Source organism: Halichoeres trimaculatus, unplaced genomic scaffold (assembly GCF_033239565.1).
Source record: "Halichoeres trimaculatus isolate MK-OKI-2021-1 unplaced genomic scaffold, fHalTri1.1 fHalTri1_scaffold_8, whole genome shotgun sequence".
Taxonomy (NCBI): Eukaryota; Metazoa; Chordata; class Actinopteri; order Labriformes; family Labridae; genus Halichoeres; species Halichoeres trimaculatus.
The window spans coordinates 29,991,602-30,017,980 of NW_027437186.1; the positions used below are offsets into that span (position 1 = coordinate 29,991,602).

The 26,379-nt window shown below is 40.9% G+C and overlaps 1 protein-coding gene across 12 annotated transcripts in view; it reads left to right on the top strand.

Annotated features, from left to right (window-relative positions):
• adgrb3 (adhesion G protein-coupled receptor B3) overlaps positions 1 to 24,514 on the top strand; it is a 147,878-nt gene extending 123,364 nt beyond the window's left edge. For 8 of the 12 annotated variants that reach the window (XM_074676647.1, XM_074676649.1, XM_074676648.1 and 5 more), the window contains 12 exons: positions 9,930 to 10,080; positions 12,032 to 12,101; positions 12,484 to 12,550; positions 15,861 to 15,964; positions 16,307 to 16,405; positions 16,598 to 16,769; positions 18,255 to 18,350; positions 19,123 to 19,162; positions 20,568 to 21,241; positions 21,342 to 21,377; positions 22,233 to 22,337; positions 23,483 to 24,514. In XM_074676647.1, coding sequence (XP_074532748.1) covers positions 9,930 to 10,080; positions 12,032 to 12,101; positions 12,484 to 12,550; positions 15,861 to 15,964; positions 16,307 to 16,405; positions 16,598 to 16,769; positions 18,255 to 18,350; positions 19,123 to 19,162; positions 20,568 to 21,241; positions 21,342 to 21,377; positions 22,233 to 22,337; positions 23,483 to 23,671 — 1,803 coding nt within the window. In that variant the 3' untranslated portion in view covers positions 23,672 to 24,514. The remainder of the gene's footprint in view (positions 1 to 9,929; positions 10,081 to 12,031; positions 12,102 to 12,483; positions 12,551 to 15,860; positions 15,965 to 16,306; positions 16,406 to 16,597; positions 16,770 to 18,254; positions 18,351 to 19,122; positions 19,163 to 20,567; positions 21,242 to 21,341; positions 21,378 to 22,232; positions 22,338 to 23,482) is intronic. The other 4 variants (XM_074676650.1, XM_074676651.1, XM_074676652.1 and 1 more) reach the window with 3 other exon arrangements.
• Positions 24,515 to 26,379: the final 1,865 nt, after the last annotated feature.

Here is a 26,379-nt window from a genome sequence, read left to right on the forward strand (position 1 = left end):
ATTGGACCCGACCCCACTCATAAATCAAAATGCTTCATCCTTTTAATTTTCATATGTTCTGTAAGAATTCAGTCATGAATTATGAATGAATGAACCAAAAAGACAGAAGGTGTCCTAAACCTACTTCTAAACCTTTTTTACCTTTGCTATGAGGGTTTTAATGTGGACACAGTGTACTAACTGCAGCTTTTCACCAGGAATTGAACACTTTCCTGTGTTGTATTTGATGTAATGTCAAAGAAAAACAAACAAACAAACAAAAAAAACCTTCATCCAGACAGTTTAAGTTCATCTGTTTCCTAACTGGCCCTACATCTGGCACACAGTGTTAGCCAAGACGATGAATGCATGCAGCTCTGGGCCGTTTTCTAAGCTGAGCTGATTTGAAGCCTTGTCAGATTTAATCAAGGCTGCAGTCATCTCCTGTCTTGATTATGAGGACCACCACTTAACATGGAACACTCACTCGGCATGCAGCTAATAAGATATCTGTCTCAGAAATCTGCAGAGAGATTAGGAGGTTTTCAGAAAATCCACTGACAGACTGTGGATGTCATCTCAGCGTCCCTCACAGTGACTCAACAAAGCCCCTTCACTCCATCACAGGGTGTCAAACTCAACCAGAGGGCGACTCATTTCTTCTGGGCGGACACTAGATTTCAACTATCTTAGGTGTGTAATGATGAGGAAAAAGAGAGCAGCATGACGCGTTTTAGCTTCAGCTCTTTGTTTTGGTTTTAGACCCTGAAATTTGGCTGTTTTTGGTTGACTCCTCTGACTCTTATTAATCTTGTTCCTGAAAGCATCAGTTGTCTCAGGATTAAGAACGCTCTCTTACCTACCTGTTTCCCAAGACCCAAGGGTAAAAGACACATACAGTTAGCAACTGCCTAGCATTAGAGTCAGGTTTTCTTCACTTGATGGTCAAAAAGAAGAAACTGAGCTGCTTAGAAATTATGAATCTCTAGTGAAATGTAGATGCTTTACCATCAGTTCAGCCAAAACCACTCTGCATCAGAGAGAATAAATTATGCATTAAGTTATTTTTGGAGGTGTGACTCCTTTTATAGGAGCTCTCTGACCCTTCTTGCCTATGTGGATTGCCAAAGCCTGAAGTGGGACTATGCAGTTTTTTATGGGTTGTGGTAAACAAGAAATAAAATCGGGGGGGGGGGGGGGGGGGGGGGGGGGGGGGGGGGGTATTTGTGTTTGCTTTCTTAATAAAATCATTTTTTACTAAAGTAGAACCAACCAGTCAAAATGTCACAATCTCATCACAGAGTTATATGAGGCAATAAAACTTGGCACTCTGTTGATGGAATGAAATGAGCAGAATAACATTAAAGAACAAAATACCTCCTCCTTTAATCTGCAAACAAACACCAAAACACAGATTGAAAAAGTCAAATCTCCTCTGAACGACCTTCAGATTGTCTTGATTTTGGTGCCCCCTTTGGTTAAAAAAGTTCCCTCCCATCTCTTTGAAGATTTTGCCCTTTTCAGTGAAAAGTACTATTTTTTTTATCAAAAAGTCCTATCCTGATTTCTCTTAACAGTCAAATGTATCATTCAGTTGGATTTTTTTTTTTTTGCACTATGCAAAAACTGAACAAATAAATAAAAATTAGCAGTTTCAGGTTTTACAGGTGTTGAAAATAACTAAATTACAGTGATTAACCTTGCTGCTGCTGGTCCAAAAGATAGAGAGAAGACCAAAACATGTAATTATTTTAATAAGGACATTGTCATAAGATAAAATTAAATCTGAAGTTATTGGTTTATTTCCTGATGCAGATAAAAAGCACCTGCATTTTGGGCAAATGTAATATTAAGCATAAAGTCATTAATACCCGAAACTCATTTCCTCTCGTTCTGTGTTACAGTCATATGTTTGTTCGTGCCAAAGGCACATTTCTGCCTTTAGCTCACTAAAGTAGACAATAACTTAATCATATTTCCTTCTTTGGACTCCTCAAATCTAAATCTGCTCTTCCGAGGCACATCTTCCACACTGACAAATCCTTTATTTGTTGGTTCAGTCAAGTTCGAAAGCTGTGTTTGTTTTTCCATCTTCACGCTGTTTATTAAAGTTCCCGGACAATTTATTACCAGCGTCCCTTTGTTCTGCTTCGACAGAGTCTCTCCTGTTGTAATAATATTTGAGAAATATTTCATTTGTTTGATCAGACGTTGTGTCAAAGCCTGTGTTTGAGTTGTAGGCTAGCAGGAGGAGAAAACATAGCCCCAGTATGGGTTTAATTGCCATGCTGCCTGACACTGCCTCACTTGTTTTTCCTCCATCTCACTCGTAAGAAGTGTGTATAATTGGCTCCACTGTTTGTGGATTCAGACTTGCTCATCGCCGAATAGAAATCATCTCTTTGGTGTGGAGGTGTCCTTTGGGAGCAGGGAGTCAGTGAGTCACCTTTGCCTGTCTGTGCTTTTCCTTTGTCCTCAGTCATTGTTCATCTGGGTCTGTGCAGAGTAGAAAAAGAGAGGGATTGAATTAAGAGTGAGATAGTGTGTCTGCGAAATGTTCATCTTGAATGAGGACAAGGTATCCAGGTGTTGTGACCCAATTTTTTACCACAGAGAGGAAAAAAAAGTGAAAAGGCGTGACCACAGGAAACTTTGTGAAACTAATTCACTTTAGATTTCTGTATTACTCAGTCTCATAATGTTTCTGGATAACTAAATTAACTAAAAATGCTAATCTTTTGTTTTATTGAATGCTCATTTTGGATCAAATACAGCTTGAATAGTCCTTAAGGCCTAAGTTAAAGTGGCCACATGTGTTTTTGGTCATCATTTGGAAGGAGTATAAGCAACAAATGAGAAAATAATGAGCGTAAAGAGCAAAAACAAACACCCTAGGTCAGGAAAAATCCATTAGCAGTGCGTATTCCCACTGGATGCACAATGCTTGAGGCCATACATGTACAGTATATCACACATACAGCTGTACTGTATATTATATATGCAGCTGTACTGTATATTACACATGCAGCAGCTGCAAGATGCACAGCAGTGGAATATATTTAGTACACAGAGCATGACCTTTTCTGAAATGGGGTGCAGGGATTATTTTATACCTGCTTTCCTGTTGAGTTTTAATGTCACTGAGTGATTTGTTTAGCTTTTTTGTAATGTAATTAAACCTAGCTGCAACACAGAGCGTGGGAGTGATATATTGCACACACGATACTTGTCAATTAAAGCTCAAAACGAGTGCAACTCATGTTTCCTCAGCCTGATCTTAACAACTATTATAAAGAATTTTATAGCCTAAATCTACAGCCCTTTATAAAGGAAGCTCATTCTCCAAACCAAACTGAAATGTTGTGTTTAGGTCTGAAACTGATTATGCATCTTGTTACTCTGTAACTGTTGACCGTGCAAACATGTTAAACCAGATTCTTGAGACCAGCGGTGCGTAACAAACTGCAGGAATTCTCTGGTGAGCTGCAGAGGGATGATCTTATGCATTGTTTAAAGCTCTAAGTGCGTCATAGATTGAGGTATAGTTGGAACAAAGTGTTTGAAGTATGAACTCACTCCAGATTGGGCAGGGAGGTACCTGCACAGAGCAGCGAGTAGAAGCAGAGGCCATTTTCTGACTGTAGTGTCAAAGTCAATGCATTTTGTTCAGCGTTCTCTCTGTGGTTCAACAACACTTTGCAGCCAGCAGCACTCTGTTGTGTGGAGTTTTTAAATCCTCCACGCAGGCAATCACCGTGCAAAGCACTGGGCCACTTGTTGCTTGATTCAAACAGAGAGTGCTTCAGTCAAAATAACAACCAGCCTCCTCCTCCCACACTGATTCACAATGCTGGGGAAGATAAAAGCAATGTTTTAATTTCTAAATTATGCAGTGGATCTTAGGGGAATTATCTCATGCATACAGTGCCACCGATGTATTTCTCTCCTCCAGCAAGCTGTGCATTGAATCTAAAAAATGCAGCGGATGTAATAGCATGTAGTGAAAAGACTGAAAGCAACCTTTAATCGTTTGAAAGTGAACTAAGTGACATCTGTGCACCATTTTACTTGATGCTAAGCAAATTGATGTAAAATACAAATATCTGAGCCCTCACTTTTTACAGCTAAATGGTCAGACTAACCCCTCTCAAGTCATTACATTGCCCATCTTTCATATGTGTAGTAAAACTTTATGACAATGCAGTAAGGCGAGGCTGTGGTTTGGCTGCAGGACAGATCCGTTTATCACCCTGTTGAAAAAAAGCTAAAATAAAAACTATAATAGCTGTAGCATAATTACTAAACATACCTTTCCTTTAGCTTGCACAGATATTAGACACATAAAACATTTGATTCTCCTCCAAGAAGAGACATCAGACAGAGCAGAGACAACAGTGACAAACAGTTCTTCACAGAGTGTTTCTGCTGCAGTTTAAGCAGCCAAAACGCCTTATTTTACCGTACCCCGCTCATGAAAATGTGCATATTTGAAGCACTTGTAACATAAAGTTCAAATAAGATCTGCAAAGTTTGAAATGTTTCATGGGAAATTCTTCTAGATCAATATGTTTTCTGTTTATCTTCAAGTTTGGTTTTTGAAGCTTTTCTCAACACAATTTCAATGTGTTGGGATTTTTATGCCTTTGTGACTCGAATAAACATTAAGCAAAGGTTGTACAGAGTTTAGAGATATGAGGCATTCAAATTTAATCTGAATAACATCCCATAAAGCAGAAATATCAAAGTAGACACAGGAAAACTGTGTCCCCCGCTGAGTTGAAATTATAAATATTGATTGGTGGATTAAAATGCCGGCAGATCCGTGGAAAGTAATCAAATCAAGTCAACATTAGCCTAATCCAGTTAGGAAAATCTAGTCTGTCAGCCTTTCCAGAGGCAAAAATGAGAAATCTGTTATAAATTTCACTTCAACAATGTTTCACTGCTGCTTTTCTTCGTTTCACAAGAGCTTCATTGCATTTTGAAGCAAAGTGGTGGATCTGGACATGTGCTTTTCTAGTACACATGAATGCAAAAACTGTGACTGAACCTCCAAATTTGATTGAAAGGCAACACACCCCACCACTGACCCACAGCTGCCCAAAAACAGTGCAACAGTTTGTCACCTCCGCTCATTCACGTCTTTGAATCTGTGAGATCACCGATGCTCTCCTCAGAGCTTTCAGTCAGGTCAGAAGTTTGTTAAATTGTCCATTCTGACCTTAAACTTGCTTTACTGATCTGCCTTGACGTGTAGCCTCCACCCTTACCTTCTTGTCTATCAGCTCTGCACTGTTTTAATGTGGTCCCTTACTCTGTCCCTCAGTTTCCATGGATACTGAAAGAGTGTGTTCAGCGTCTCCCGGCATTTGCTTTTCTAAAGGGCAGCGTGGAGGCTAGATTTCCACCTTGATTTTCTATGGCTGCCTACATCCAGTCATAGAGTCCACACAAAGCATCTTTCTCTATTTTCACACACACAATTGTTATACATCCAGGACTAACGGTGTCGATACTTACTGTATCTGTGACGTGTAAATGATAACCACTGTTACCAGGAAACAAGGCAGGCGTTTCTTATTTCAGGACCTTGGACAGAGCTCACAGCAACATTCAAGTCTATGTGCGTCATAGTGAATGTATGATCAAGTTTGCTCTTCTGAAACCATCTCCCTTAATAAAAGTCAGCTACACAATAAGAATCCTACTACAAAAGAGCATTTCCTGTTTGTGTGATCACACCTATCCAATTATAATCCAGTACAGAGAAGTGGTGCACAGATTGTTTGTGGAGTTTCTATAAAAGCAGCTAAAGGCAGGTGGAAGAGTGACGCAAGAGTTTCATAGGCTTTGGATGTGCTGCAGCGTCAGCAGCTCTAAACTGGAAATCAGTCAAAAACTTGTCAGCATTAAAGAGGGGATATGTTGAAAATGCTTTGTGTTAGAAATAGAACAATATCTTCAAAAGACTTGCTGAAATGATGAGGCCATGTTGTTAACGATGAAAGGGCAGGTCTTGAACACCTAGCTCTGCACTTAGCTTCACCCTCCAACTGTCCAGAGGGCTGGCCAATCAGAGTGAAGTGGGTTTGTGGAGCAGAGAGCCTTAAAGAGATAGCAGCCAAATTTTGGACAAAGGCTGAAATAAGGGTTTTCTGTTAATCATGTAAAGCTACCAAAAAGGTATGAGAGCGACCAAATAAAGACTAAGAAAAGCACAATACCCCCTCTTTAACTGTGCATATTCAGGAACTAGCAGCTTCAACTAATGGCTAATGCTACAAAGTTTAACTACTTGAAATTTTAAAAAGTGCAGACGATGGTGGTTTTTTTTTTTGTTTGTTTTTTTTTGGTGGCACGATTTGGTTTGTTAGTACCTCTAGTAACGAATGAAGATGAAGTTAGATTTAGGTTTTGCATAACCAGCTAAATGTAGGAAGGAACCAGAATACTGGATTAGTAGAGGCTAGTGACGCTAGCTCTGCTAATATTAGACACTGTCTACAAACCAATTTAATGCTGGGTACCCATGTTAAGTAGCTTAATATAAATTCTGCTCAACTATTATTGTTAAATGAATGTTTTTTAATAGCTTTCAACCAGCTGATTTGCCATGGTGACCATTAAAATTGATGCACTTATTATCAAGAAACCCAGAAAAATAATATACCCAAATTTATTCCCCTGCATTTACATTTTTAATCAGCTGATAAAATACACATTTTTTTCTAATCCCTCTCACAAGAACACTGTTGTGTTATTTGGCAGATATTTGTAGATTTTTGCATCAAGCATGCAGAAAATGTGTTTGTGCTCTGAAAATACACATATTTTATCTTGTTGGTGTCATAACAGTTTGAACCCAGCAAAAGGCAGAGAAGCAGGAATGTAATTACATGAGAATCAGAAAGAGAACATCCTAAAAACCCAGGAGAGGCTTTGAGTCAGACAGCAGTGAATACATTATTAATGCGCAATGTGTATGTCGATGCTAATATTTAAGTTATATGAAAACAGCATGGCAGCAGAACATCATTTGATATACATCTAATGTATCAGAAATGATCTATGTTTATCCTGACATGATCAAGAAAAAAAACCTTCACTTGGCAGAAATCACTGATTTACAGTCAGAAAATATCAGCATCATATCATATCTTATAATGATGAATGTGACTCTCAGTATTCGTGCCTCAGGAGTAACATTGATTTCTGCACAGCTGAGATTGAAAATGTTAAACTCATGCAGGCAGAATCTACAGTGACTCATGCTACAGTTTTTTTCCCCCTATTTAAAATATAACTTTAACAGCGTAAGCGGATGTTTAAACTTGATTACTCATCTGACACCAATGTTCTCTAATATTTTGCAATTAAAAGTCTCAAACCTGCCAAGAACATCAAGGTATGAAAGGTAATAGAAATATCCAGTTTTATCGCTCTGCACCTGAATGCATCCTACATACATTTTGCTATCTCTACCTGAATCCACAGTTACATAACGCACTTCTCTGTGGGTGTAAGTAAACAGACTTTCCCACTTCTCACGCATGAGATAATGCAGGATTATTGTCTCGTGTGAACCCCGTGAACACCTCGGGCGATGGATGGATTTAGCGTGCTGCTCTCTGTAGGGACTGTAAAGTGAACGGGAGATCTCACAGCGAGGAGTGGACGCCCTGGGACGTGATGATACACTTCAATCTTCCCCTCTTTGTGCGGGACTGCTCAGATTAGCATAGCTCCACACTGCAAACAATCTGGAGTGAGAAAAAGAAGCTTAATCTTTTGCTCACAAGGAAATGTCAGTGCAATGACAAGATTCCTAAAGATACTTCTTAATTTCTCATCCTCGTTTAAACAATCCCATTTGGAGATGCCTTTTCCGGGAACAAAGATGGACGAGCTAATGAGGCTGAAAAGTGCTGCCACATTGTCGGGGCCTGAATACGATCTGCTGTCTCACACGCCTGCTTTTGTGTATCGGTTAAAGCGTGTTGTGTTGTGGTTTGTCCCCCGCCTGTCTGTGTAAAACAGTTGACCTTGGCTCACATGCCTCCAGGTGGGATCCCCAGCATACTAATGAGGGTTAGTGCGGAAGAATGCTACGCCATGCTTTCCTGTGTCAGCTAGCCTGCCTCTGATCTTCACAGCAGTTGCCACCTCTGTTGCTGCAGTTTAGACGGAGGCTTTGTTTCATTTACGGCACATGATGGCACCTCAGACAACCGTCTGGACGGGAAAGTGCTGCTGTTGGTGCTTCGAGTATACTTAAGAAAACCAAGAAGTGTTAAGAAAACTGATGTGCTCCTGCAGGGCCCCTTGTGCTTTGCAGGAATCAGATGCTTTTTTATTGTGCAGCAGTATTGTGATTTTGTCAAAGCGGGAGTGAGATTATTTGATTTAAAATGAAAACAGTAAACATACCACAAACATTGTTTAAAAGAAGAAATATTACATTTTGGTCCTTAATTTTAACAGTGTGCAGTTGAGGTAAAATATAATAAATGTATTATTTCTTCGCCTTGGCTGCAGATAAATTGGTTCCTCCAGCCTCCAGCCCACGCTGCGTCTTCTCAGTCTGATTATCATTTTACCAGAAAAATCTACATAAGAAATGCCAATTATTCAATTATAATTCATGCAAATGCATTGGAATTTACATACATGTGCCTCTGCAGGGTCACCTATCAGCCACTTTATGTATTTGCATGTTATTTTCTTAAAGACCTTGATTTTTATACTTTATTTTATTTATTTTGTCATCCTTACATGTGTTTTTGTGCTTCATAGATGACAGAAAGTCATTTTTCAAGCTTTGGGACAAAATATGCTTTCAAAGGTTACTGTGGACCCAAACTTCTGACCAATGACTGGTGGATTTAGCTCAGCTAACATTGGCTAAACTCTGTAAACCAGGAAAGTCCAAAGTCAAACCTGGGAGCCAATCATAGCCCGAGGTTCATTTTCAAACAGCCCAAAGCTTTTAACTTACAGTGTATCGATTATGGTGCTGAAATGAATCATTTCCTAAATGATGTGTACATTTACATTTCCTGTCAAGGTCACAAAGAAAACCAAAGTAAAGTAGTGATGTTTCATTTACATCATTAGGTGTAAGTGAGATTGTAAATTCTACAGAAACTCTTACAGCTGACATGTTAAAAGGATTAGATCTGTCATGATAGGATAATGTTTATTCTCAAAAATCACATTAGAGGACACAAGACAGGATTCAAGCTATGAAATGGTGCAGAAAAGACAAAATGAGAAAGAAAAAATCAGAAATATTTGGGGCTAAAAATGTTGTTCCATCCTCGTGCAGAAGTGTCCTTGGGCAAGATACTGAACCCTCATTTTCACTGGTGTAGCCAAAAGAAGATAAATGCATGTTAGTTTTACGAGCTAATACCTGCTTGACCAAGCTTCTATTGCTACTCGTGCATGAACATAATGTGAAAACATAAGTCTACAAGTGGTTAAATGACTGATAAAACCATCATTCTGCTTACCAAGTGTCATTAAAGTTCAGTCTGAAAGAGTTTGTTGGTAGTTGTTCCTTTCTTCTGTGCAAAGTTCACTGAAATCAATATTCTGACATCAGCTATTGACAGAAATACACCAAACAGAATCTGATAAAAGGCAACTGTTATGATAGAAAATGAGCTGAAAAGACAACACCCACCTTCCCCAAAGGAAATCCTAACAAGGGAGGGAGCAAAAAGAATGTGTATCAGATACCACAGACAAAAGAATCAAGAAGGGGCTCTGAACTCTAAACTTCAGAAGTTACTGTGCTTTTACTGAATACATTTTGTGAAATTATAACATCAATAAGACTAAAGTTCAGCTCCACTTGAACTCTACATTCACCGTGTGATAAGGGGCGTCTGTTTAAGCCCACAGGCGCTGAATTTCTCTCTCTGACCCTTTTTTTTCTCCATCAACAGGGTGTCTGCATCATGACGACAGCCTTTCTCCACTTCTTCTTCTTGGCTTCTTTCTGCTGGGTCCTCACAGAGGCCTGGCAGTCCTACATGGCAGTGACGGGAAAGGTTCGAACTCGGCTCATCCGCAAGCGCTTTCTTTGTCTGGGCTGGGGTGAGTGAGCAGCATGTTTCCTTAAACCTCTTCATTATCTCCCATCATGCCTGGCGGCTTCCATTTTCTCTGAAGGTTTCCAGCCAAGGTGTCTTTCCAAGTAACTGTATATCTACTTTTCTCTCCCCCCTTTTTTGTCCTCATCCTCTCTGGGCGGCCAAATCTTCATCCTATCAGGCTCTTTGTTGTGATGCTTTTGTGCTCCAGTCAAGCTCTCTGAGGGCCCGGTAAATGGGCTGGCCTTGAGCAGAGAGTGGAGACAGACTGGTGCGGCTCTCCCATAGCAGGCTGCAATGACCTTATGTCTGATAAGGAGGATGGGAGCGAAGCATTTACAGTACATTTTATCTAAAGAGCCTCAGGCAGGAGGGTCAGGAAAGTGAAATGTTTGCAGAGGTAGAATGTAAAGAACTTAAACACTGCTGGTGCATATTCTGAAACCCTTAAAGGCTTTTTGAAGAGTTTACAAATAATCTTAAAAAAGCTTCACTTTTTTATATTTCATCCACAATTTAAAGAAGATTATCAGCACCAAAATTCATTACAGCAGTGGGTGATGGTGCTCATGGGAAATGGAGTCTTCACCCCTGAAAACACACCAATCCTGGTTGTCCTCACAGCACCTTTAAAGACTGAAATACTAAATCATGTAACATCAAAATGAAGCGCAAAACAAATCGGTCCCCACATGCAACAAATGTATTCATTATTCATTAGTCTGGTTGCAGATAATTTGGTTCTCCTTCCTCCCACACTGTTCCCTTTACTTGATCATTACCTCACGTTAGGAAATGAGAGAAGCAGTATTAAAGTGTAACAGACGATAAACACAGGCGCTCTGAGAGGCTGCATTAAACATGTACAAGATTCAGATTCTGCTTCACTTGATAAATGTCAGTCTGAATCCTCGTCCACATCGTTCTTTCTTACAGACTACTTGCAATCTCTCCTTTAAAAAAAATCAATTTGATTATGAAAGAGCCCACACTCATTCTTCTTGTTACCTAGCAACAAACAAGGCTCTCTTAGTCATTGCAGTGCCACTGCTTGCTGCAAAAAAATGGACAAAGGCTGTTTCACAATCACATAGATTTCTAAAATACGCCATAACAGGCAGTTTTAGGATAAATAAAATGGTCAGTCTCGTTGTCAGACAATAAAATATGAATTATGTAACAGTCTGTTTTTTTTATTTTTCAAACAAAGGATGAATAGAGAATAAAATGACTCTAATCCTCCGCAGATTACCACCTGTATTCAAACAAAAGCATTTTCCAAAGTGATTTCCAGCGTGGCGCGTTGAGCACACAGTACCTGTTGTCTGTGGATGCAGCCTGTTTGAAGTGCAGCGTCTCCGGCAGGCAGTGATTCATGACATGCTTGTGTACACTCTGCACTCTTTACCTCCTCAGCGCTGCAGAGAGGCACTGGATGGCCACTGGGTCTTCGCCTCGTGCCTCCAGGAAACTGATTACATCAATAGCACCTGCCTGCGCCACTCTGAGAGGAGAAGTGTTAAAATTCTGAGCACAGTGTAGTAAAAAGCCGAATCCATTACAGCGATCTATAATGAGGAGCCATACAGCATAGACCCTGTCACGGGGAAGGTGTGGAGGTGGGGAGATGGGGGGGGATTCTTCTGTCTGACTGTACGGTGATGAAATTTCACTTGGTGGCTCGATGCAGTTCTGCCATTTTGTCAAAGCAGAGTACAGTCTGTTCTCCCTCGCCGCCTAATGGAACAGCGTGCAGGATGTTGATATTATTGAAATGCATACAGCTGATCACATTCTCTCAGATGATTGTATAGTGTCGTTCTGCAGCCTGTAATGGACTGAACGAAGCAGCACTTTGTTAAATGACTGGCTGACTTTTCCCTTCCTCTGAAGTGGGCTCTCACTCTCAGCTCCAGAACTGCTCAAATAACTATTGATTGTTCTCTCTTTTTAAGGATTACCAGCTTTAGTGGTTGCTGTTTCAATGGGATTCACCAAAACAAAAGGCTATGGGACACCCTTATAGTAAGTTGCTTTTTATTCTGCTCACACACACAGTAGAGGTTCAAGGCAACACTTGACCGTAATGATTTAGAGCGTCTGCAGTGGCTTACTTATCCTAAATAGGGCCATAAACAGAGTCCCTTGAACCCAATCAGATTTCAAAATAGCACAGCAAGACCCCAATTTGATGTGAGTTGTATCCCTGCTGGATGCTGAGCGCATAAACACTGCTTAAAATCTCTTTAGCATTTTATTATCCTGTGAAACTTTGGAAGCAGAGTTACAGCATATGGCGCCTCTCCCCTGACGATTGAGGGAAATACAATTGTGTGCTGGTGTGCGCCATTAACTTGGATGTTAATGCCTTGGTGGGAGTTAACTGTTTTTCTTGTTTTTCCTGCAGCTGTTGGCTGTCTTTGGAGGGTGGGCTCCTGTACGCCTTCGTTGGACCTGCAGCTGCTGTTGTTCTGGTATGTTTCAGGCATCAGATGTCCAGTGTTAACTTTAATATGCTGTGAATACAAGTGATGCAGAAACACAGATTCAGATGGGTGTTTACTCTGAAAGGGGATCCTTTTGTGCTATTTTACATACAATTATTACTCAGAAATGTGAATATTTGTAATTTATAGAGAATGTAAGATTGAAACATGTTTTATACTCATCAAAGAAATTAGAAGGAGAAAGCTTTGAAGCCAGGTTTCAGTCAAACTGGACTAGTTTTGTGAGATTGGCAACCAGAGAAACCTGCCCTGACTTTTGGTTATGTAGAGTCTTTGTGCCATTATAAACAAAATGAAGGTCAAGAGCAAACTATGCTTTACCAGACTGAACAAAAGTCTATGAAAACTATGCAGAGAGAGAGAAAGGAGCCCAGCAGAACAGGCAGTGGCTGTTGAATTAATCCTCAAATTGTTCACAGTGACTGTAAAGCAGTATAAATGCTTGAAAAGCTCATTCCTAGTATTTGTTCCTTTCAAAACCTGGGTCTGAACACTCAGACTTTGTATATTACTACAATTAATGCTTACTTGTGAAGCACTTAAAGTATAGACTCACCACAGGCATGTTAAAGAGACAAATTTAGCTCAGCAGTAAAAGCATACCCTATGTATCGAGGTCAGAGTCGGTGCTGCGGCAGACTTTGGCCCGTTGCTGCACATCATCCCCTCACTCTCCGCCCAACGTGTCCCATCTCTCTCCAGCTGTCTTATCAAATAAAGGCAAGAAAGGAAACTTTAAAAACAAAGGAGACAGGCAGTAAAGCTGTGACTCAGTGGTGGAGTCAGTCGTCTCTTCATCAGAAGGTTGGCAGTTCAATCCCAGCTCCTTCAGTCACATATGGAAGTGACCTTGGGATAGATACTGAACACCAAACTGGTCCTAGTGACTTAATCAGCGACTTGAAAATGGGATTTGATGGAATGAGTTTATGCAGTAGCATCCTCTCCCATCAATGTTTCAATCAAAGACTGTATAATATATGGACGTTGTCATTGTGACATCACCCATTTGTTTCAGACACAGAGCTCTGAAGCCAACTGTTCACAGGTGCAAGTGTAAAATCTGAACTAAACCTAGTTTTGTTTAAATTAGGATAAGGGTTAGGGATGCACTGATCCAACTTTATACTGATACCTGGGCTTTTGGTATCAGTATATATTGATCTTGATAAGATATCAGCGTTAAGTAATAACCTGCAAAAACTGAACTAAACCTATTTGTTTAAATTAGGATGAAGGTTAGGGATGCACTGATCCAACTTTTTTGGTCCCGATACCGATACCTGGGCTTTTGTTACCTGCCAATATTGATCTTGATATGATATCAGCGTTAAATAATAACCTGCACACTAAACCATAGTTTAGCCTACAAGGTATAAAATTCCATCTTTCAGGGGCTGGCTCGGCACCGATACCTGATACCAGGATTGGATTGGTGCATCCTTAATGGGGGTATGAGGCGGGTCTTGAGTCTATTTTCAGACAACTACAATATTCAGATAACTCTTCGCCTCTTTTTAATCAAAACAAAGAAAATGCAAGCTCTGATAGGATTCCTTGGCTTTTGCAGGCAGCCTCAAGTAGACATCCAGGAACAGCAGTTTTTAAAAAAAATTGTTTTTTAGCCATAGACAGTAACATATATGGACATAGTGTCTGTGACATCACCCATTTATTTCTGATGCAGAGTGTTGAAGCCCATTGTCAGCAGATGCAGGCAAAAAAGTTTGACTCAAGCTAGCTTTGTTTGAGTTAGGATGAAGGAAAGAGGCGGGACTTAAGCCTCTTTGCAGATGGCTACACAGTGAACACCTGTCATTTTAGCCACACCCTTATATGGGCAAAACTTATGACTTCATTCTTCATAATAAGTGAGGAAAAAAGTGAGGCAAAAAAAATGATTTGCTCTTTTAAGTTGGTCTGTATGTGGTTTCTAGTGTCCCTGCAGCCAGCCTCAAATGGACGGTTGAGGAACTACAGTTTTGAACCCTTCTGCATAGACTTTAAAGTTTAAGCCCCAAGGATGCCGCTTGGCATTTACTGACAAAGATGAATTCAGACAGAGCAAAATGGGAGCACAGATAAAAGACCATCCAGGTTTTCACTTAAAACGGGTAAAAGATAAAACTATGGTGTTAGAATACATTTAATCTATGCACATCAGAGCTTTGATAAAACTGTCACCAAATAAGGCATGTCCAAAGGAGAAACAGTGACTGGATGAGAAATCAAAGACTGATCTGAATCACAAAGAATGACATTTGTAGCTCAAGGTATTAAAGCACAAGATGCACACAAATATTGATGTCATTTCAGCAATGGTGCTACATCTGCTCTGTGGTTAAAGTCAGCAAATCGCTGCTTTGAAAAACGCCTAACAGGAGGAACACACTCTGCTGTCAAAGTCAAAGTAATGAGTGTCCCATCAGGCAATGTTCTCAAGTAATTCCCTTTCATTTACATTAATGGTTCGCCATGTAGCTCTGAGGTTATAAAGTATTCATGCATTAGATTTGTTCGAAATGTAAAATAGTGGGGTATTTTTTAATCATCGTGTATTTACATTGTTGTACAGAGGAAATTACACAGAGTGTGATTATGCAAATCACTAAGTCTGTGTCAGAGGAGCGGAGGACAGCGGATTATAGGCAGTGCTATATTTCATTTTTAAATGCCTGCTCTGTGATGGGATTTAAAACAAAGTGATTTAGGATACTTAGGTTTAACTTCAGGTCGTGTTGTGCTGTGGATTTCATTTTCAACCCTGTGCTATCAGAGTGAACACCCACCACTGTATTGATACTGTAACATCACATTAAAAAGTCTCACATTAACAAAACCTCCCAAATGCATTAGTATGAATACTTAATGAGCTCTTTATCTCAGCTGGAGGGATTTGAAACAGATCGTAGCCAAGCGTTTTGCCGACTCTCCAACCCTGCTTCTCTGTGTCTCCCTCAGCTTTTCTGTTAGTGTAGGCGCTGCTAATAATAGGAGAAGGTGCCTTTGAGAAGACAAGTGTTTCTTGTCAGGCAGATCTTCTCTTAAGGCTGCTGTGCTGGGCTGAGTATCCAGAGCATGCCTCATGCATTGGCTGAAATGTCACACAGATGAGCAAACAATGGAAGCTAGGGGTCAAAGCTCAGCGCGGACGCAAAATCAGGAAGGACAGCCCGCGGGAGATGACATTAAATCATCAGCTACCTTTAGTTTGTGCTGTGCAAAGTCATGCAGGGGATTTGTTTTTGAAGTAATGCTCTGTCTCCTCCTCATGCAGGTCAACATGGTGATCGGTATTTTGGTGTTTAATAAACTTGTGTCCAGAGATGGCATTCTGGACAAGAAGCTGAAGCATCGTGCAGGGTATGACAGCACGTCCTTGTTAGTACCTTTTATTTTCTTCTTCCATTTCTATTCTTTATATGAATGTGCTTTGATTTTCTTATACATGTGGAGATTTCAGACCTCCTTTCCGGGCTGTTGAAAGGAAATTAGAGGGATAAACATAAAGAGGTCAGATCTCTCTCGGGAGCGACGTGGCTTCCTCTTTCTTTGGCAGAATCAGTCCAAGTTGAAAATCATTAGAGCGCCCACACATTGGCTGCTTCTGCTGTTGCTAATATGACGGGAGAGATGGGATGGGGATGGGGATGGAAGGGGAAGGGGGGGTTGAAAGTGTCTGTTGGCGTTGTTTGTCATGCTGTTGTCTCTCATGTCCCACAGACAGATGAGTGAGCCGCATACAGGATTAACTCTCAAGTGTGCCAAATGTGGTGTTGTATCAACAACTGCTTTATCAGCAACTACAGCTAGCAATGCAATGTAAGTGGCTGTCAATGTCTGTGAAGCAATAAGATGAAGGTACACCCACAACTATAAAGATCCTCCTGCAGTACATCATCTGTAAAGGAATATGTTTCACTGCAACATGAGATCAATAAGAATGCACATGGATTCAAAGCTTGTTATCTCCATCAGCGTGCAGGCTTTTATTCCTCCTCTCCCTCCTCTCAGGGCGTCCCTGTGGAGTTCCTGTGTCGTCCTGCCTCTGCTGGCTCTGACCTGGATGTCTGCAGTGCTCGCCATGACAGACAAGCGCTCCATCCTCTTTCAGATCCTCTTTGCCGTCTTTGACTCGCTGCAGGGTTTTGTCATTGTGATGGTGCACTGTGTCCTACGTAGAGAGGTAAGAGAGGATTTTTTTTACACTGGCTTTAGTTCACACATTTTTTACATAAGCCCTTTTTTTACCAGGAATATTTCATTGATGTTCAAAATCTCTGTGACAAAGGACTCCTGGCAGAGACAGCAGAAAAAAACAGCTTTTCAAAGAGAAAATGACATACTTATGAATACAGAAATAACAGACAATAATAAATAAGCTCAGCAACAAGGTTTTCATTATTATTACATAATCTTTTTTAAGGTGGCTCTCTGGCTCATAGTAAGAATGGGAAGCAAGATTATTGAAACACTCTTAACAAACTATTCAAGATGGAGCTGATTGGGGAATAACGTCTTCAATATGTTTGTGTGATAAATTCTGTAGTCGCTGGAAGATAGATCATGATGCATCTCTTTTAAAAAGCATAGGTATAACAATTTAAAAAGCAAATCAAAACAGAAAATTGTCCCTGTGAATGTACTATGTTTTAAACTCCCAGAAGTTTGTGCATGAAAAGAAGACAAACTCATCCTGTTTTTTTTTAAATTGCACCATTTTGTCATGACGTGCAGATAGTCACTAAATGTCATCAAACATACCTGTGCCATCATTCAGAACTTATGAAATCAAACCTCACCTGTCTCTCAGTTGTCTCTTAATATCATTGACTGTATATAGAGCAGACAACACGGCTCTGCCGTTTATCATTGTACAGTTTTGAAGCCAAAATTCCCCTGTCACTGACGCCGCCATTGATACTAGTTGTGCATTCTGAGTCTGCGCAGTAAAGACTGTGAGGATTTCTGGGAGAATCAGAGTGGAGCAGGGTGACAAAAATATTTTTAATTTTTTTGCTTTTAAGAGTCTAATCACTTCTTGACTCTACCTCCCGAATTATTTTACAATCCCCGAAAAAAATACACAAGAACGGCAATGTCAGTCATTGTGGAACATGATGTAAAACCCCATTTTCAACCTCTTATAACTAATGAAAACAAAACTTTTCAGAAAAAAGAGGACTTGAATACAAGGCAGCCAAATGATATCTTCAATTCACCACAACAATTGGACGTGAGAAAGATTTCTGAGAAGTGTATTAATTTTTTTTAAGTTTGACCACTGCTCATCTGGAATGACTGGAGAGCTGGATTTTTTGACCTATACTGCAGTCAGTAAACAGGGGGAACAGTTAAGTGGACAGTTTTTTGTAAACTCAGAAAATATGTCAGGATTTTGAATGGCAGGATCAGGATCTAGATTTTATCAGGACTTCTTACTTTAGCACCACTTCATAACTTTAATCTCGTCTTGTGTTCTCTAATGTGTTTTTTGAACTCTCACATTTTCACATCATGATAATTCCAGCCATTTAAAGAAATCACCTGTCAGAGTTGTTAAGTTTCTGCAGAATGTGCACAGTACAAATGTAGTTTAGTGAGAAGTTAGTGGATGAACTTTGGTTAGTGTACTGGATAGGATAAAAAATGTATTCCTCTTTATCTCCAGGTTCAAGATGCTTTCAGATGTCGTCTCAGAAACTGTCAGGACCCTATCAGCGGTGATGCAACAGGAACCTTCCCAAATGGGCATGCTCAGATAATGGTAGGTTGTTCTCACTGCTATCTGCAACCATTAGATCTTTTGTAATGTATGCAAACTCATTGTTTGTTGTTTATAATAATGCACAAACAAAGCCTCCTTTGTCTTCATTGACCTCTGTTTAACTCGTGCTCTTCATGCTCCCTTCTTTAAATACGGCCTCTAAAACATGAGGCATTGTTTCCCATAGGTTCATAATTTTCTAGGCAGCGCTTCTGCAAAGCAGCAATTACATGCAGAGAGGACACTTGGCCCTCTGATAAATGGCATTAGTTCCCTTTGGTTTTCTTAGGCCCCAAGCCCAATCCTTTATTTCTGTTTGATTGAACTTGCTGTCCATGTTTGCCATGCATCCCTCTCATTTCCTCTCACGGGGTAATAGCGGACTGTTCCCTGCCTGACCTTTGAAATGGGACACCAGTCTCTTCATCTAATGCGACCCCGCCACTGGCACATCATCGCAATGATCTGCCATTAGTATTCCAACACTCCTCTGAGTGAAACAGTTTCCACGACAGCACAATGGTGTGGAAGCCTCCTGGTTCAGAGAGCAAGGAGCTGCCGTATGCTGCAGCTGCATTTCTCCAAAAGAGATGTTTTATTGATAAATTGTGAAGAGGAAGCAGAGAAAAAAAGCTGCTTTGCATTTCATTAAGAATTAAAACGAATAGATTGCTGATTCTAATCTTGCCGCTAGTTTTAACAATTAGCATTTACGCAGTATCCCCCACAGAGACCGCTTAATCTGACTGTTTCTTTTCTCTTCCTTCTGCAGACGGACTTCGAGAAAGACGTGGACATCGCCTGCCGATCAGGTAAGAACAGATGGTCTTATTAACAAGCTACATCTTGTCTTCCATGTAAAAACCCCAAAAGAGGTTAGACAGGAAAAAATAGCTTAGGTTACATAACCACCACAATCCCCACAGGAGGTTTCTCACAGTTACCAAAACACTGACTTTTATCTGAGGACAAAACAGGATAAAGAGAGCTGCTGGATACTTGTCTCTTTGTTGGTTTGACTGCGATAAATGTGAACAAGAGACACTTTTTCTGTCGTCTCGCAGTCTCACCTCATAACTGTGTTTCATGATCATTTTGATGCTGCTTGTGGCTCATTTTGGGAGGATTTGGAAGTGGGGGTGTGATATTTTCACTTATCCCTGCATTTTCACTTCCCGTCTTTGAGCCTGAGTAATTGTAGGTAGATAAGTGTGAGATTTAATAAAACTATTCTCAATAAATGTCTGTGTCTAGCATATTCGCCAGCTCACCAACAGCCTTGTCGTTCTCCGAATCCTTCCAAAGCAACGAGGAACAAATCTTAAGTGGGTCTGGGGGGAATAACCAAGCTGGCCATTATTCAGTGCTCTCAGAAACACAGCCTGTTAGTAGACAGAGGGGCTGTCTGGGCCCTTCGGACCCAAGCTGCTTGATGCTGTGCAGTCGTGTAAAGCTAAAGTGGACATGCCCGAAAACAGAAAGGCCAAGCAGACAGGTGCCATTTATAAATCATGACCAGACTCAGACAGAGGTAGAGCTGCAGTGAGACAGAAATTCACTCTACAGATTACTCTGCGAGCTCACAGGCTTTAAGTTTGTTGTTTACAAACGGGGATTACTGTCTGACGCAGGAGAATATTCTGCAGTGTCACCCAACTGTATATCAGTGGAACTTTGAAGAATTACTTTGTATAAATACAGGGATGTTTCTCAGAGTCCACGCGGAGCATTAAGTGGGACTAAGACAAAAAAAGAGAGCATTATTTTGTAGTTGTTGTAATCCTCCTGCAGGCCTTCTTCCTGCGAGCAGGCAACAGAATGCTAACTGATTCGTGAGGAAGAGACTCACATGCTCAGTGAGGAGGACAGGGTGTTCATATAACCAGAAGGTGTTTCTAAATAGAAAGCTGCTGTTTCTTAGAACATTTGGTGCATCACAAGGTCACAACCAATCACTGCCTTCGCATTAGGATGCTGCAGATTGTCTTCAGAGAGAATGAAACGGTGTTTACATTGAAATCCTCCAGAGGAACCTGTTTCCTACCTCTGCAGTGTCACACTTTCTACAAATCAGCACAGATTTCCCCCAGAATCCTTTGAGAATTGCTTCGTATTGATTTGAATTCTTTTCCTCCCCGGTCGTATGCTTGATAATCTGTGGCACTTCTTTCATTACTGGGAAATTCAAACTAATCCTCGTATCAATCTGCCCCGCAGCTCTCCACAAAGACATCGGCTCTTGTCGCGCCGCCACCATCACTGGCACCCTCTCCCGCATTTCGCTGAACGACGAGGAGGACGAGAAGGTCCCGGAGGGCCTCAACTACTCGACGTTGCCGGGCAACATCATCTCCAAAGTGATCATCCAGCAGCCGTCAGCTCTGCACATGCCGATGGGAGTGGGTGATTTGAAGGAGCAGTGCACAGCTGACAGCGCCGACCTGCGCCGCACCGTTTACCTGTGCACTGATGACGCCATGCGCCAGAGCGACCATGACATGGGCAGCCATGACATGGAGGGACATGTGGTGCAAGGCCAGATGATGGAGACAGACTACATAGTCATGCCTCGTGGCTCGGCAGCGGTGTCAGGGCCGTGTAACGTGCCCACCCTGCTGAAAGAGGACACCAAGATGAACATCACTATGGATACGCTGCCGCACGAGAGGCTGATGCATTACAAGATGAGTCCTGACTTCAATATCAGCCCGTCGGGCTTGGACCACATGAATGTGAACCTGGAGCAGCAGTATCCTGGAGCTCCGGAGCAGATGCAAAACCTGCCCTTTGAACCGCGCACGGCTGTAAAGAACTTCCTCGCTGAGATGGAGGAAAGTGCCGGACTTTCTCGGAGCGAGACAGGGTCTACAATATCGATGAGCTCTTTAGAGGTACTAATCGCTAAATCGTCACAGTTTATACACTAGATAGCAATAAAATTGATTCATTAATGCATGCATCCACTAATGACTCCCATCTTTTACTCCACAGAGACGAAAATCACGGTATTCTGATCTGGACTTTGAGGTACGTAAATGGATTATCGTTTCCCTCAGAACATGCATCGAGCTTTCTTTCTGTAGAGAAAAGCCATTTTTTGCAGTTGTGTTTGTCATTTGATTTATTAGTACTCGTCGTGCCTCTTAAGCTTATTGGAGTTACACAGCCTTGACTCGACATGATTTATTGACATGCTGTGTAGTTAAGGTAAAAGCAAGGCTGTCAACTGACAAACAGGGCAACAGTTCTCATCTACATTTTGTCCTCCATCCTCCTCATCCATTAGCTCTACGTTGATTTCCAAAATGTATGCTTTTAAAGTCATTTGCACATTTCACGTCTGATTTTACCACCGTTTTCAACAATGATCATATTGGCTTGCAAACACTTTTTTAAATCCCCTTTGGCAGGTTCCAGCTTTTCCTTTGCATTGTTAAATCAGGCTTTGCTGCATATATATTGTACAAACTCTCAAAGTAAAGGAAACAAGGAGGCTCCTGGCAGCTATTTCGACGTGGGAAGCACTTTGTTTTAGCGCACAAACCCTTAAAAAGGGAGATTTGTGCCAAGGTTTGATTGTAAGAGTTTGCCTTACGCCAACAAAACTCTGAAAGAAGCAATTTATCACTAAAGAATTATGTTTCATTTAGATACTCCAGATTAAAACAGTTGTTTTTTCACACTAACTTTAATTATCTCGGTGTTTCCTTTATTTTGGCAGTTGCTTTGTATATATGCAGACACAAGTAGATCTGTTTCCAACCTGGCCTATAAGTAACAATCATGACACTAACGAATTGATCAGAGTTGGAGGGGGTGGAGAAGAAGATGCATTTCCATTATTGGCTGTCAATACCAAAGCAAAAACCCTTGCCATTGCAGAAAGTCATGCACACCAGGAAAAGACACATGGAGCTGTTCCAGGAACTGAATCAGAAATTTCAAACCCTGGACCGATTTCGAGACATACCAAATATGGGCACTATGGTGAGTAACAGGAAACCAGGGGGGTGGCGGTCAGGCAGAGTCCCTCGTTTAGATTTCGGTGAGGACACAAAATGTGTGATTGTGCAGATAAGCAGCTCTGGTGTTGAAGTGAAACTTAGTGTAAATAGTGGCAAACAAGTGAGGGGTCTACCCCTTCAAGTATTTCCTCCACAAGGCCAGTCTGAGGGAGATGATTTTTTTTGCAGTCGAGTGCAGCCATTCCAATGCAAGGCCATGAATGCACTTTTCTTTACATGCACATTTAATTAATTAGCAACCCCATCATTTTTCCATTAATGCATGGCAGATGATTTAAACAATCCACAAATATTACCTTAAGTTTGCTATTTATCCTCTTCCTGTGTGGGTGAGTGGGGGGCTTTTTCCTTTTTTTTTATCCTTTTCTCACCTTGAATTCAGAAGTCAAGTGAATTATGGGAAATCGTTTTTGACTTCAAAACTCCCAGCATCTGTCTCCACACCTGACTGGAGCTGTTGACAATGGGCACGTCAAGCTCTCCCAGACGAGCGGGGATGTTTCCTGTATTGAATGCAGCAAATAGAGATTGGGCTGGTGACCAAACACAGCCAGACTATTAGACGGTGTCAGCCAGGCAGCAGGCTTTTGGCTGCATGCAATCCTCTTTCACTCACATTTCAATCATCCCCGCAGCACAATGTAATTTGAGGCCCGTTGCTTAGTTACCAGAGCAAGTTCTTTTGTATAGAAAGAGATAACTAGAGTACATTCCCAATCTCACCCTCCCCTCTTTCTCTTTTTTTTCTAAATGAATCTTCTGCAGAGCTGGCTGCAGACATTAGTATCCATTTTATGCTCCCTGAATGGGAGCAGCCTCTCTGTCTTTAGCGTCTGTGAGAGCAAATGAACAGCTCACACATGAAGTCTTCGTACAGTTTCTGAGTTCAGGGAGGACATAATTCTGCCATGATAATAGAGCGAGCATGGTCACATTTAATACACAACCATTATCTTTTGTTATTTGATGCTTTCCACAGCATTAATCCATTATTTTCAATTAGCAATGGGTAGGAATTCATATTAATGCCCTTTCTGAATGACTTTGTAAAGAAATAACAGAGGATGTCATGGCACTAATATCGCACCCCGCTGGCCGTGTTCACAGGACAAGGCAATGCCAAACAAGAACCCATGGGAGAGCTACAATCCAGCCTGTGAGTACCAGAATTACGCCACTATGAATGTACTAGAATCTGACACCAAGGACTCACTGGAGATGACGCCTGCAGAGTGGGAAAAGTGTGTCAACCTCCCCTTAGACGTCCAGGAGGGAGACTTCCAAACGGAGGTCTAAAAAAAGGGGGACGAGAGGAGAAAACGCAAACTAGGAAGAAGGAGGAGAAAGGGATGTATTTTGCACTGAATAAAGCAACAGACTTTTCTAACAGCCTTGGCATACATATCTGGATCATACGAGTGTGGCAGGGACATTATGTGCCAATACAATATAAGGACTGAGGAGAGAGGAAAAAAGAAAAAAAGGGAAAAAAACATCAGTGTTACTTTTTGTATTCTCACTAGTGTACTTAGTGTGGGGCAGCCTGGTGTACAATAATTACCATCATGTGTTTCAAATTTATCCGTTGAGGAATTGGCTAAAAAAGGTAATCTCTCTAGACGAAACCTCACAAAGCAAACGACATGCCATGTGGTCCCAGCTTCGTTGGGTCTAGTTTTGATTTCCTAAAACTGGACCCGGGAGCACAATGTATATATTTATGCAGGTTTTTAAAAAGTTTATAACAGTCTGTTTGGCCATTACTACACTTTTTACTTTATAATATAAAACATGGGAGGCAAAGAGGATTTTTTCTGTCATATTAAAATGAATGTTTGTCAAGCTACATTCTTCATTGCTTTAAATGCAATAAAGATAATACTCACTTTTATATAAATAATATATTTCACAACTTTAATACTGCAGAATCTGCTTGAAGGATCCCAGCAAGCTCTCTCATCTGCAGCTCTGTATAAAATATTTAAAAACAAAATGTTGTATGGTGTAAATAAACTTTTGTCTACATATGTTTTACTTGTGCCAATTTATTTTAATGAGAACAAATGCCAACCTGATCAAAAGTTATAGCGAAAAATGTTAACATTTGAAAAGGAATGTAAATAAAAGAGGAAATATGTTCGTACTGCTTCAGAGGTTGTGTCAAGTTTATGTGCTTTGTTGAATTCATTGGTGTTGTCGCTTTGTTTGGAGAACTTTTGGCTGGTGGAGAAGTGATACAGGGCTGGTGACTTCAGGAGAAACACATCAACTCTTATACACACAAGAATTCTTCAATGTTATGTTTATTCTGCTTAATTTCTGACTAATCTGAGTTTGAGACACGACAAAAATCCCTTCTGACATGGGTAAAAATGATTTGCTTATTCAGTTTTGTTTCAAGAAGCTAAACGTGTCCATTGTTCTTACCCTAAAGGTGAATTGTTTTGTCTGTAGGAGCAATTCAGGCATCAATTTTGCTTTTTATTACTTGAAAAAGACACTTCCTGGTCTTGTCAGGTGAATGTGGCTCATCTGAAGTTTAATTTTTCACTACAAATTACAGGAACACCTGCTCAAATTTCAGTTCCTGCAGAGTGTCAGTCTAACTTTTAACACAAACCTAATTTTAAATGTAGTTTCCAGCCTCGCCTCATATTTCCACCCCCCATATCTGATCACTGAATTTCATACTGGAAACTTCCAAACCCCTAATAGGTTTCTGCGCCTCCAGAAGGCTCACCTGATAAAATCAGAGAGGATTTTCCTGAGCAGACAGGGCCAGACGGAGCACAAATGGAAGCAGGGTGCTGAGGGCTTAGGGAAAAATCTTGTTTGTCCTGGCTGGTGGTTTTGCAGCACGGCTGACACTTCGGCGATGAGAGCATCCGTGTGAGTGCCCCCTCCAGGGAGCAGTGGGCGTCCACCCAGCGGAGGAAGAAGAGGAGGAGGAGGAGGAGGAGAAGGACTTAAGTCTTGGATCTGCAGCATCAGAGGAGACTGATGACGAGGGGAAAAGGGAGCGCACAGACCATGAACAGTCCTCCATTAATGAGAGCTCTCAGATGTGCTGTGATGTCGCAGAGACATAAATTAAGTTGATTGCACGTGGAGCTCAGTCTAGACTCAAGCAACTGAATTTACAGAGCTTTTCAACACAGACCACTGTGCATAATTAGGTTAATTACATACAGCGCTGCTGCCTGTTAGGGGCTCAGAGATGACGACATCAGATCAAGTAAATGGGAGACAAGCGCTCTTCACTCAGCAAGGTGTAGATTGTGCACAGAAAAGTGTCATTTTCAAGGGAGAGAGACCGTGTCCATGTCTTTAATATTTTCATAAACAAGTTTAAATATCGGTGAATTAAATTTTTAATGTCTGAGTCTTGGAGCTGTCAATGACAAGCCTCTCCTGTGATGTTTTATCTCTGAGCGGATCTTTTATTCGTTTATGAAACACACTGAAATCAACAGTGATGCCTTTTTATGACCTATAAAAGCAAGCAACAGAAGATCAACAATTTTTCATTTTGTGATTTTGTATCACCTGAGAGTGTGGTGGGTGGGAGGAGGTGTCAGACGAGGCTGTTTTCAACACGCTGAAGGACAATCTCACTTTTTAATTCAAGGCAGTACGTCTTCACACTGAGCTCTGTCAAAAGAAACAGAATGAGATATTTTTCAGAAAATAAAACCTATACATGAATAAGACAAGAGAGAAAAAGGTTGAACTTTGTCCACAGGGGGCGCCAAATTCAACACACAGTTCCTTAAAGAGGCTTTAAGAAGATTAATGTGCTGAGATAACTATGCTGACACGTTCTGGCAGAGGTGAAGACTACTAAAATATTCTATTTGAGTGCAAGTGCTGTTACTTTGATGATTTATAAAGTAGAAGTAATGATGAACAGCCTGTATCTGTACTCAGTGACTGATTTAATGAAAAAATGTAATAACGAACTGAACTTCACTCAAGAAATATTCAATTACAGATGGAAAAAAAAA